Source organism: Leptosomus discolor, chromosome 17, assembly GCF_034619465.1.
Source record: "Leptosomus discolor isolate bLepDis1 chromosome 17, bLepDis1.hap2, whole genome shotgun sequence".
In the NCBI taxonomy this organism is placed as follows: domain Eukaryota; kingdom Metazoa; phylum Chordata; class Aves; order Leptosomiformes; family Leptosomidae; genus Leptosomus; species Leptosomus discolor.
The window spans coordinates 15,888,496-15,901,633 of record NC_141407.1 but is presented as its reverse complement, the minus strand read 5'-3'; the positions used below and the strand labels follow the sequence as shown (position 1 = coordinate 15,901,633).

At 48.5% G+C, this 13,138-nt stretch overlaps 1 protein-coding gene across 1 annotated transcript in view; it reads left to right on the top strand.

The window, feature by feature from the left end:
- The window catches only part of NKAIN4 (sodium/potassium transporting ATPase interacting 4), a 50,731-nt gene that overhangs the window by 19,085 nt on the left and 18,508 nt on the right, over positions 1 to 13,138 (top strand). The window contains exons 2-3 of the mRNA XM_086474662.1: positions 6,711 to 6,848; positions 7,341 to 7,421. Coding sequence (XP_086330788.1) covers positions 6,711 to 6,848; positions 7,341 to 7,421 — 219 coding nt within the window. The remainder of the gene's footprint in view (positions 1 to 6,710; positions 6,849 to 7,340; positions 7,422 to 13,138) is intronic.

Genomic DNA, 13,138 nt, shown 5'->3' with positions numbered 1-13,138 from the left:
CAGGGCTGGTGGCTATCAGTGATGTACGAGGAACCCTCAGTCCCTCTGAAGCTGGAGCCTCAACTCCAGACACAAACAAACAGGCTTCTGCACTGCTTCAGTGCCAGTCTCATCCCTTCTGTTTAGTAAGGATTGTGCCTTTCCTGGAATGCTAAGCAGCATTCGGGCGTGTGGGACTGAATAATGACATATCTTTGCAGCCAGGATGTTTCTGAAAGGCACTGGCAGCAGAAAGCATAGGGACCAAGGTCAAAGCAGCAGCGCTCCTGAGGGCATCGTTGCCAACACACACAAAATGATGCTGGGAGGGGAGAATCCAGAGCCCACAGGTGCCAGGCCAGGGGGAATGAGGAGGTGAGGACTCAACGCCGGGCTGTTTAACGGCAGGATGCTCCGAGCTTCAGCAGGGAAGTTGGGCTGAACCACATTGAGGGGTGAGGTCTGCCCAGGCTCTGCAGAGGATGCTGCTGGGGTGGGAGAAGTCCCGATCCTCAGCTATGCCATGGTGCAGTCTGAAAGCTGTGTGGGTCGTAACGCCCCAGGAGCAGCCAGCCCCTGCTGCAGGGCAGCGACCTGGTGTGGGGCTCACGCCAGCGATGGGGACTTCTCCAGCTGCCTTTAGCAGGCACTGGTCTTCCAGGCCATCTCAGTGACCACAGTTTGCTTCTGAAACATAAATGATTTAAAGATATGAAGTCTGCCGTGGAAGGCCTCTGTCATGTCTGTGTGAATAGAAGGGGGTTCAGCAGCTTCTGGGGAGAAAACAGACCAAACCGAGCAGAGAATGGGGCTTATTGTCTCCAGTGGCCAGAGCGACCAAAGGTGTCCAAGAGACAAAGTGACAAACAAGAGACCTCCTGTGCAATTAGTCTCTTGACCTCTGCGCTTCGGCGAGGGATGCTGGGAAAGGAGCTGTGGATCACAAGGCCCTGAGGAAGGTTTCCTTGACAACACTTACTAAAGAAAAATGAGATTTCATGAATGCAGCAGGTACCAGCACGTGAGATGCTGACTTTAGAAGAGGCAAGGACGTGGCACCTAGCAGAACGAGCCCCTCGGTTAGGGGGATGTGAAGTAGTGGCTCAGTGAACTGCATTTTCAGATAAACTTAATTAAACAGCTATTACGACCATTAATATTTATTTAGAAATGCAGCCACTGTGGTAAACGCAGACTTAGTGTTTAATAATTTTTCTACCCACAAAAGCTTCTCCACCTTGAATAAGCAGTGGCACAGAAGGGAATTCTCTGCTCACTGCTGATAGTCACAGCACACCGCAGCTTGGGTTTAAGATTCTTTAGCTCTAGCATTGTTTCACCATTTACAAACGCAAAGCAATTGTGTAGAAAGACTGTGTGTAATAATATAATATATCATAAGAACACCGATAATACCAATACAGTAATAATAAACGCAGCAGACAGCGTTCAGTATTGCCAAACTTAAACTTTATGGAAGAACCAAAAATAAAGATATTTGTGTTCAAAACCTAAACAGATATGTTTTTTAAATGATACGTTTGAGACTTTTTAATTTCTTCCTGCTGTCAGCTAGATCGACTTAAATTTTCATCCTGACATGATGTCTCATAGGGATAGCAGCACCGTGACTTTGTCCTGAACTCAAGCCATCAGCGACCGCGCAGCCAAAATACCTCAGGAAATCAATGCAAGTTTTTCCTCAAGAAAAGACCCGTGACCTTTTTCAGTGAAAGTCTTGGCCGCTTCGATGGTGTTTGCACAGCAGACAAACAAAGAGCATCTTCTTAAAAAGCAAAGCCAGTTGGCAGGCAATCAAACGCTGAATCAACGCGTCGGGAATCAGCCAGGCAGCCCTGAACATCACAGGAGCGTGGTGGTGACCGAGGGCTGCAGCTGAGGCTCTTTCTCCATTCAGGCTAGAGAGAAAGTAAATATAGGGGTTTAAGTTGCAAATTTTGGCTGTGTTGAAGCAGTACCTCTGCACGCAGGGGTCCAAGGCAGCTGTGTACACGACTGAACAAGGGCAGTGCAGGAGCTGGAGCGGGCTGTGGGACTTCGTGTCCTCGCGGCGGTGAAAGACAAGGAGTTGCAAAAGAGTTTTGAAGTCGCTTTTTTACAGATCAAGTGGAAAATTGTCTGGGCTTCTGGGTGAAACATTTTTTCTTGGGTTTTTTTTGTGGGAGTCCTGGCTGGCCCGTAGCAGTAGGATCAGCCTTTCGCATTTGCTCCATTTATTGCATGTTTGTAAACTTATTTCTAACATTTAATTTTAAAAAGAAATCTCTTATTAAAGCTGAACTGGAAAGTATAAAAGCAGGTTATCTTGCAGGAGCAGAAACATATGGACGTGTGCGTGTGCGTAGGCAGGACATCCTCTTTGTGTGCCTGTACCTGTCGTTAGGCTTTCTGAGCATCTTCCCTGCATCTTGTACCAGTCATGTCAGCATCTTGAAGTGATATTTGCTATTTTGTGGCCCAGCTGATTTCAGAAAGGCAGTGAATGACACAGATCCAGCCTAAATAAGATTAGAGGCTTTAAAAGCTAAATAAACTAAGAAGAGCAAATCTAGCTGATAACATGGCCTCGATAGAAGGCTATAAAGCACAGGGAGTTAAAGAGTTACAGGTAGTTACCGTCCCTTCTTCCTTAGCAGTGTGGAGGCTCAAGAGGAACAGGTTGAACTCCTCAGCTTATCAGCATGCCAGGAGCAACAGAAGACAAAGGTGAGGGGCCAGAAAAGCTTTGAGGGACCAGAATTTAAACAAGCACCGCCCCCCCCCCCCCCCCCCCAGCCCATGTTGAATCACCTCGGAGTGTCCTGCTGGCATCTGCACCTGCCAGTGACACCGTCCTGCCAAAGCCATCAGAAATGCAAAGGGAATGGTTTGAACGCCCCCAACAAGAAACTGTTCCACATTTTGAGCTCTTTTCTAAGACCATTTTCCTATTCTGCAATGGGCTCCATCAGGCAATGCTCCCCTCCAGCTCAGGCACAGTTTCCCTCTCTGGCGAAGTTTTAACGGTATAAAGACCTCGAGCGTGTCCCGTCGTGCTGGCTTCCATCGCCTGTGCTCACCGTGCCTGAGCTACGCGATAGGACTCCGTGAACTGCAGAACATCGTCTCTGCCTTTATCTCTCCTGGCCGTACCGATGAGCGATGGCCCAACAGAGAGCTTTGGCTTATTTTGCTTGCCTGGCTAACAATTGCTTCACACGGTTATTTGCTAGCCCAGTTTCACACACGTCAGCAGAAACGTGGTTTATTTCAGGAGAGAAAAGTCTGCCACAACTATTCTTACTTTAGTGCAGCAACAAATCATTTAACTTAAAGAGTGAAAGGTAAAAATGGTCTGTGGGCTAGAGAAGCAAAAGGAGCAGAAGGAATCCTGGTTTTAATAAGAATAGTCATAAAGAAGAAAAATTTGTCCTCCCTGATGGAAAGGTCCTGTCAGCTTCGAATGGGTTGAAACCTGTGCCACAATCTGTGAAATTTCTCTTTACAACCAGTATCTCTAGAATATAATAGGCTTTCTCAATAGAATCGTGTGAATCATCATAAAGAACGCCACAGCAAGGCTATTACTCTGCAGAAACTTGGCAGCAGCGGAGAAAGATGGCATTTCCCCGGCTCAACAAGAGGGATCGAAGAGGTTCAGTACGAGGGTGCAGATCTATCGGTCCCCGCAGGCAGAGGCAAACCCTGACCCTGCCATTTCTGAGCCAGACTGAAGGAACCCGGGCTGAAGGGTACCACGACATTCTTCACATCCCAACCCCAAACCAAGGCCAGCTTAGCACAAACGCCAGCCCTGTTTACCTGCAAATCTCAGCAGCAGTTAATGGACAAGCTTTGCACACAGACCTGTAGCGTAATGAGTGAAATGGTTGTTTACCCATTCGTTTGTAGCAAATATTTCCCTAATTATACTAGGTTCCTGGGGTACCTTCAGGCTGCATTTCTGATGGCTGGGTTGCAGCACAGGCTCGCTACCTGGGTGTCAGTAACACAGCGTTAAGAGTTTCAGCAGCAGCGTCTGCGCGTGTCATCAACGCGCGTCTTACAGAAAATCGCTTTTATTTTCATAAACGAGGAAACAGCTTGTCTGAGCTCGTACATCGCACAAAGGTGTGCCGACCCAGCTCCCCTTAGCTGAACCAGCAGGCAGGCACAGCCCATCTCTGTACCAGCTGAGTCATGCCTGCACCTCCCAGGGACACAAAGCCACTTAAAAAATGCAGAGAAAGTGGCAAAGGAACATAATCAGGACAGAAACAACCTGGAGACAAGGGCAATCGCAGTAAGGAAGGGGGAAGTATGACATGAAGCTAACTTCTGGGATCACGGGGAAAAATCCAGCGTGGCTGGGGCTCGCAGACCTCTCTAGGAGCTGTGCCCCAGTCCGAAGTCAGTAGATTGGCAGGTCTGTCTCCAGGGAGGTTGGGTACCTCTCGCTTCACAGATCAATGTCTTCCCTCGTCCAAACGAACCAGGAGACACCACAAAGCTGTGGAAGGACGAGCTTTCTCCTTTTTATACAGCCCCAATGGCAAATGTTGATTTGTGAGAACACTTTTCCAGACACAGATGCCCTGATTCTGGGAAAACTCGTGGCAGAAGGCATGGGTGGGAAGGATCTGCCTTTATCCCCTTTCTCAGGGCCTGGAGGCAAAAGGCGAAGCTGAGCAGGGCGTTATCTCCGCAGAACACACCCCCATTGTGTCCCTTCAGCTAATTGATGCACCGAGGTGCTGGCTCTTGCAGCACGTACTCCCGCGTTAATGTAACGGACAAAGCCAATTAAATGCTTGATTGGATGAAGCGGTCACAGTCAAGTGACCCATTGCCAGCCAGTCAGCATTCAAAATTTCCAAATATCGTTAAGGTATGTGCGTTAATCCCCTCCTAAAAGATTAAGCGTTTAACCTATTACTGCTGTTTCTGATGAGATACAGAAAATCTGCTGTGCTCGGCGGGGAAGAGCAGGCTGAACGGTGCAATGAGCAGCGCTTGCCCTGTTCCAGGCCTGGAGCCCCGCGCGTGGCTGTGCAGCACAGCTCACAGCATCTTCCAGGCGGTTCAAATTGCTCAGAACGGGGCAGTACGTGTTGCTTCAAAGGAAGGACTAATTATTTTGCAGAAAAGACGGAGTTAGAGACTCCTCCATTCCCTCCCCACTCTCCCTGCACCCCTTTGCCAGTGAAGTGAGATGTCAGAGAGGGGAACCTGCTTAGCACCGCCCTGACTCATCTCCCTTAACCAGGGCTGCTCTAGATTTCTTTGAAATACAGATTTTTGTTGACCTTCCAAGGTAGTGATGAGAATTGCAAGACCTTCCTAGCCCAAGAGAGGTGTGAAGGTGATTTCCCCACTGAGCCAGGAGGAAGGAGGAATAAGGGTCATTGAATAGATGTGGCTTCCCTCATCGTGTGGCTGGGCTGGGACCTGCAGGCACTAACATCCTTAAATGCTTTAAGCCATTACAGATGCTCCAGTGCTTGGTCCCCAGCTGTCATTTAAAAGCCAAGCCAGGAAAAGACGTCACATAGCTGAGTACATACAGTGGGCTAGGGTCATCCATGGTTAATGTCTGATTAGTACTTAAATTAACATAAACTATCGATGGTAAATTGGAATGATTTATTTAGGTGAAAATAAATATGAGAAACGTCATAATGTAATCCCAGCGTAGTGCTACGCTAATTAAACACACTTTGAAAGCTTACCCTGATGGGGAAGTCTCACCCTGATGGGGAAATCTCACCCCGATGGGGAAATCTCCTGCTGAGCCTTAGCACCAGCAAAGCTGCTGGTCAATGGTGGGAGGTTGGTCGCACCACGTTAGCGAAGACGAGCAGGAAGATCTCTCTGTGTAAGGCTGGGCACTGGGGAGAAACCTGCAGGAACCGTTCTGCCCCCTCCACTCACTGGCTCACCTACAGACATGATATTTAAAGGCTGCGGGGATGTAAAGGCTGGGATGCAACTGCATGTCCAGTGCTCTCTTTCAGCTTCAGGCATAACACAGCCCCTGATACACCGATGATGGCTACAGGTGAAAAGCACATCTTTATGCAAATACGATTCAAAAATCAGGCCCAGCACTTCAACAGTGATGGAGTTTTATTTCTAGAACGTAGCACTAGCCTTGAACCATGTTATTAGTGCAGGAGAGGAACACAGCCTGTTCTCCTGGAAAACCGATGCGTTTGCAGAATTTCTTTGCTGGTGGCAGCATTTTCTGAGGGGTTAAGGTGGAGGAGTTTCCTCCTCTCTCCCTTTGATGGGTGTGTGCTGGAGAGCAGAAGCATGAGCGGTGTCAGGAATGATGGAGTGATGCTGAAGGCTCTGACAAATGAGCTCTCGAAAGTCCTGCTGCAGCCGTTTAAGATGTTACCGTCCCACCGCTCACCTCTGCCAGGGCCACCTCCCCGCCGCAAAGCGCACAGAACAGGGGGCGTGCGCCCACGTAGACCCAGGAGCTCACTGGTCTGCATTAGCTCAGCCATCGGAGGAGATGGGATGAGTACAAAGCAGAACGAGGGGGGGGGGGGGCATGTAGACACACGTTCTGCCCTACTGACCTGGTTCAGAGGCAGCAAATTGCTTTGGGAATGGAGTAACATCGTCAGCTGCCGCAGCGATTTGCCCAGGGAGCGCGACAAACCCTTGAGTACAAACGTCGCGAGTCCAGACGCTGTAACTCTCCTTTTCCTTCTCCCTTCCAGCTTGCTGCGTTAGAGAGGCAAGTGTTCGATTTCCTGGGATACCAGTGGGCCCCCATCCTAGCCAACTTCCTCCACATCATCATCGTCATCCTCGGCCTGTTTGGCACTATTCAGTATAGACCTCGCTACATAGTGGTGGTAAGTAACCTCCCTTCTGTTCAGAGCCCTTCGAGGCCTTTGCTCTGGCGGGATACGGCACGTCACGAGGAACTGAGCAAAGCCCCGGGGAAATGGTTGTAAACAATTTCAGCAGGAGGTGCCTGGCTGTGCTCAGGAACACGTTGTTCGGCGTACTGCACTTTTACTGTACTTAGGCCAAACCTGGGAGATTTCAGATAATTATTACTGCCACCAAAGTAACATCGCGACGCTGCACAACAGAGAACGAAATGCCGGGCAAAGGCATGGCAGAAGCTCTTCCATTGCCTCTAAACTTCTGCCCCTGCATCTCTAATCAGGCAAGGGACCATCCACATATGGGAAACAGAGGAAGGAAAAAACCAATTGCTGAGTCAGGGCATTTAACCCCCAGCTGCATCCCATATATATATATATATATAAACTAATTCCAGTGACTTCCTAAAGTTTATTGCTTCTCTCTCTCTTCCTCCCGCCCCCGTTCCCTTCTAGTATGCCATCTGGACTGCAATTTGGGTCACCTGGAACATCTTCATCATCTGCTTTTACTTAGAAGTGGGAGGGCTCTCAAAGGTGAGTAGGAGCTTTATAGGTGAGTGCCCAGGCTTTGCCTCAGAGGGGATGGAGCTTAGCTGTGAGATAAGGGAGGGGGTGGTTGAGGGGAGTAGCAGGGGGCTGCCTGGGAGCAGGTCCTGCTGCCTTGCCCACGGAGAGGGCTGCCTGACGAGGGGAGGAGTGCTGCTTGTTGTACGATAAAGACGGGGAGCTAATACTGATTTCTGGAGCCTTTTGCTGGTCGGTGCAGGTGGTGGCTGGAATAAACCCTGCCCTCATAGTGGGTGGAGTGTGTTTGCTTTTTAAAGGTGAGAGCAAGCCTGGCAGCAGAGCCACCCCGAGGGGAGAGGAGGTTTGAGGGCTAATTCCCAGCCATGGTGCAGAGGTGGCTGAGGAAGGCTAGGAGCTAACTAGATTACAGCTGATCCTCTTGTGATCTGATAACACCTTGGGAAGAAGGTATGTGACTTGGAGGGGAAGGCTCTCCTGCAGCGTTGAGTGTTCTCTCTGCCCCCCCTGTCCCAGGGAAGAGCTGCAGCAGGTACTCCATCTGGCTGGGCTGACTTGGACCAAGGGCTTTGCTGTAACTCCATACCTGACCAGCTCTTGATATTTTTTTTTGCCTCCCAGTCCTCCTGAATACCTAGTGCACATGAGCAGCAGGAATAGGTATCTGGTTGTTGCCACACCAGGCAAAATATTTCCCCTCGTGGAAAGGCTTTTCTCTCTGCTGAACAGAGAACAAACCGTTTTGAAGGGCTGGTGCATCTCCTCTGGTGGCCTCAGAGGTGATGTGACTTCCCTGTCCCGATTCTTCTCTCTCAAATGCAGTGCAAGTTATTTATGGCTGTTGGCCAGGAGTGTTGCAAGTTAATATGTGAAGCTCTTTGAAGGCTAGATAAGCTAAGTATTGCTGTCTGCTTAATGAGAGGTGAGTCAGAAGTAATAAAAATGGGAGGCAGGCCCTGCACTAAGCCTGGGCTGTAAGCAATGAATTGCTAAGTGTTGCTGTAGCTTAGACTCTGGGTGATTATAGGATACAGGTTCATTTGGGAGCACTCTACATCTGGCCTAAATTCCCAGGTCATACATCTAAGTTGCAGTCATAATTGGAACTGCATTACGTCTTCTTTTATCAGGGCTACAGCAAGTCATGAGTGACAGTGTAAATCCTTTGCAGATAAGAAAATGTAACTTCCTAATTCCTCAATTAATCTCCATTTCCCCTCTCAATTATCCAACTTTGAGAGAGTTCTTGCCCAAAAGAGTGATTACTCATGGTCTGAAAGCTCAGCCTGAGATGATCTCTGCGTTGGCTGTGACCAACTAAAAAAGAAATTTATGTAACTATTTAAAGGCTCCCTTCTGCGGCAGAAATACTGGCTTGATAAACTGCTCTGGGAGCTTCTCTGACAGCCGGTGTGTGCTTCCAGCCAGCTGATTACTTGTGTTTACTAACCCCAACCTGCCCTGCAACATGTTGGGTTGATGCTCTGCAATTCAAACAGCACAGCAAACTCTTTCTCCACTACAGAGGAGCTTCATCTCATCACCTTGCTCTGTGCTGTGGCTTGTTTCAGCAAAGCCAGCACACAGAGAACCTTTATTCAGCCTACAGGATGACACTTGTGATTTGGGACTTTTTTTTTTAAAAAATAGGAATGGGCTGCAGCGTAAGTTGTTATTGGCTCCGTGGATTTCCCTCTAGAGCTGCAATGAGAAATTCACCCTGTTAGTTTGGTGGCAACTGGCAAAACCAGAGTATTTGTGCTTGTTTGGTGGTAAAATACTTCACTGCCTTGCCTCTGGTCTTAATGAGTTACTTTCATTTAAAAAGGCTGTCTTGTAAGGAAAAACTCATCATGATGCTTTCTTTCCTCCTTCTCCCCTCTAACTGAAGTTATTTGGGTCTTTAACACCAAAACAAAACCTCACTTCCATATGAGAACAAAAAAGAACACTTGAAACAGGAATTAAGGTTTCTGTAGGACAGTGTGGTGCTTTGCAGGCTGGACTCAAGAGCAGTATTGCTCTCCTGCTGCATCTCTAGAAACCTGATCCAAAGCCAGCTGACATCTGCTGAGCCTTATTGATCTCTGTCTTGGGATCAGACCCCAGAGGACACCTGGGCTTGGATGAGCAAGTGTTGGACCAGCTCTTGGAGGAGGCAAGGGCAGGGCAGTATCAGCCAGGGGGTTTTTTTGGCAGCAGTGCTGCAGAGGAGCAGGTACCCCTGTGTGCCCTGAAGGGTTTTGGGAGGAAGCCATCCTTTAGTTCCCAATAAGAAGTCGAAGTCAAAGCTTGTAATCAGCCTGGCAGTAAGCAGGTAGATTGCAAATACTAGAAGAGCAGCTTTGGTGAAGCGAGGCTGATGGAGCTGGTCAGGTAAACACCAACTCATTAACCACTAGACTGAGTGTGAATGTGCTGGGGAGTGTTTTGGTTGGGGCTGTGCTCCTGTGCAAGTCCCTTAAGGGGCCGATAGCTCTGAGGAAGGTCTTCAGGTGCTGTTTTCTCTGTGATTCCTGGTGAGCCTGTGGGAGAGCAGCGCTCCTGCCAGCGCCGTGCTCGCCCCTCTGTATTCCTGACAAGGGCAGCCTGCCAGGGAGATCTCTGTCAGCAGCTAGCTAATTTACAATGACAAAAGGCAAAAAGGGCAGCGAGCTAGAAAGAATGGAGTTTGTTAACTTGGAGACTGGTAACGACAGCCCAGTGCAACTGAGCCAGGCGGTAACTCAGGTGGGGTGAGAAAGGCTTCAAGTGTTTCTGCTGTGACAAGTTTAGGAAAAGCCTGAAGAATTGAAAAAATGAAGAAAAGGTCATGTACACTTCTTGCAAATAACTCTTTGTGCTCTGGTGCCTGGGTCTGATTTCACAGTGGTGAGGGAGTACGGGACGAGCAGGGAAGTGCTGCGCAGTAGAGGGCTGAGGTGAGCATGGGCACTTATTCTTGAGCCCCCCCTTGCTTTGGGTGTCCGGCTGATCTAATAAACAGAAACCAGGGGCACCACAGCTCCGGGGTTGGTGAGGTCCCATGTCAGCCCATAAGCAATTTGGCAAAGGGGTTAAGAGACAATCTCTCAGTTATAAACTCTGTCATCAGTAGACTATGGGCTGGTAGGTGCATGGTTGTTGAATTGCAATTTGGGGCTGGCTGGCTGCTTTCCTTTACCAAGCAATTGCTCCTCCGCTGCCTCTTTCCTCTATTGGGTTGTCTGCCCACCACTTCTCACCCTCCCTTTCCTCCTGTCTCTCACAACATTTCCTGGAGTGCTGCTCCTTTATCCTCCAGATTCCTGCAGCAGTGCTTGCTCTCTCCTGGCCATGAAAACCCTGAGAATAGCTGTTCTGGTCAGCCCTGCTCAGGGTAGTTACAACTACTTAATAACCATCTACCTCTTAATCACTAGTTAGAGCCACGCTGAGTTATTTTTCTTGGAAAGGAAAATGCTCTTTCCTGCTCTGTGAATCTATTTACTTCTTGAAAGAGCTACACTGGCCTGATTTCTATCTTTCTATCCTGTTGGGTTTTATCTTGCAATCTTTTCTTAGCAGGAATAAGAGTGTGAAATATGGCACGGCAGAACTTCATTAGATGGCCAGACACAAACGGATCAGCATAAGTGTCTAAGAGAGCACATCGCTTGTTGCTGCAAGGGCCTCCCTAAGCGTGTAGCCCATGCCAGCTTTCCTGGAAGTAAGCGCTTTGCCAATGAGCAGGCAAGAGATTCAGCAATCTGGATTTGAAGGGTTGCTTCTCAGCATTGGCAGTGAGATGGTGATGTGCCTCTGAGCGGCTTTTGGCAGCGCTGACTTGCTCTGCTCATACTTCCGAGCACACTTGCAGCATCTGGGGGAAATGCAGCCTCTCCGAAAGCGCTGTACCACTGCTCTGTGGTGGGGCTCACAGCTGAACTTCCAGATTGCTGTTCCTCCTCCTCTGGTCTGTTCCTGTTCCATCTCTCTCTTTTCTCATTGTCCATCTGGCCCTTTGGTTAGGTGACTTGCTGGGAGCTATCTCTGAAGTTTGCAGGCTGTGCTTGAAATAACATGTTAAGCTTCTCCCTGTCTACTTGAGTATGAAACACAGCCCCTCCTGCAACCCCCTGGTCTGAGTTAATTATTAAAATCCTGCTGTTAAGACACATGAGCAACTGTCTGTCCAGCTGCCATGCCGATTGACTGCTCATCGTGTACTTGAGAGAAGTTCAGAGAGGTCTGAGGAACTGGTGGTGTGTACTTCAATGTATTCCTTTGTCTTTTCCCTCTGGAATTATTCGTCTTGGAATGGTGAATTTTTTTTTACCCTTTATATTCTTTCTTGTCTACCCAGTGCTTTGATCTGAATCCAGAGCCATGGTGTAAATCTCCTCTTGAAATGGAAGCAGCCCTTATTAGTGGAATAGGGGGTTATTTGTACTCCAGAGAATCTGGATGGCATCTTGGGATGACTTTGTACCTGGAGAAAATACTGTAAGGAGGATGGATAAATGCATGCCTAATTACAACTGTCCCTCAACTCCATCTAAATTTAGAAACTGGAGGCCTGGGATTTGGCCTTTAAATGCTGTGGCATTGTCAACAAACCTGCTGAGAGACAATGGAAGTGCTTCTCTGTTGTCACAGGGCGATGCAGCTATTCAGCCCACATGACCAAAAGACAAACATTCTATTTCCTATTTTGATAAGAAATGTTTCCAACTGAAAGGATTTAAAATTATTCTGCTGTCAAGCTCTGGGGTCTCCCATACAGGGTTCATTTTGTTTCCAGAGCCATTGGAAGTACTGGCTTGCCTGATAATTAAGGAACTTTGGGAGGCAGTTCAGAAGGCTGTTAACAAGAAATGAAACCATCCCTGATAGTGTCCCTTACAAAATCATTTCAGAACAGCTTTCAGCAAACTCTTTTAGAAAAGGAACACAGCTGGCTCTGTGGGTGTCAGAGGTAGGTGTGAGTTTCCCCGTGGGACACAGTGGGGTGAGGCTGGGAGCAGAAAATAGACTCTGTACAAAGTAGGTACTATGGGTTTAGTGCTGTCGTCTTCCTTCTCACACTGATGGCAAATGGATGGCAACCAAGTGCTACAACAGTTCAGAGTGATATGTGATTTTTCTGGCTGGCCTTCAACGTGCTCCCCAGAAGGAGCTTGTATCACTCTTCGCTCGTATTTCTGTTCAGGCTGAAGGTTAAAGAGGAAGCGATAGCCCTTCAAATAGCAGCCTGTCAAGAAACGAGGGGGAGTGCAGTTACACAGAGATCACTCTCTCCCTACAGCAGGGCTTGCTCACTTCTGGGACTGATTAACATCTCACAACCTGCATTCCACTTTGGGGAATATTTCAGTGTGTTTAGACTTCAAATTTATTGCAGAAAGGTTTTGGGAAACAGCTGTTCCCTGAACTTTCTTGCAACTGGTTCTTTTCTCCTGATTTTAGTGTGCAGTTCCTATTTCATCGTTTCACTTCTCCTCAACCAAACAAAGCTGGCAAACTGCAGGACACACCCTGGGATTGTTTTCCCAGTCTCCCAGCAAGCGCTGAGCAACTGGAGGTCAATCAAGTGACTTTCCTGAATGCTCTTTTATTGTGCCCCATCAGCGCAGGTATCCTCGGAGGACATCCCAGCCAGGGACACAGGCAAAGGAACGGCATTGCTTTGCATGTTGAAACCCTTTCAGTCATGCCGCCCTCGTGCCCCGCAGTGCTCCAGACGGAGGCTTGTTCAGAAAGGTGTC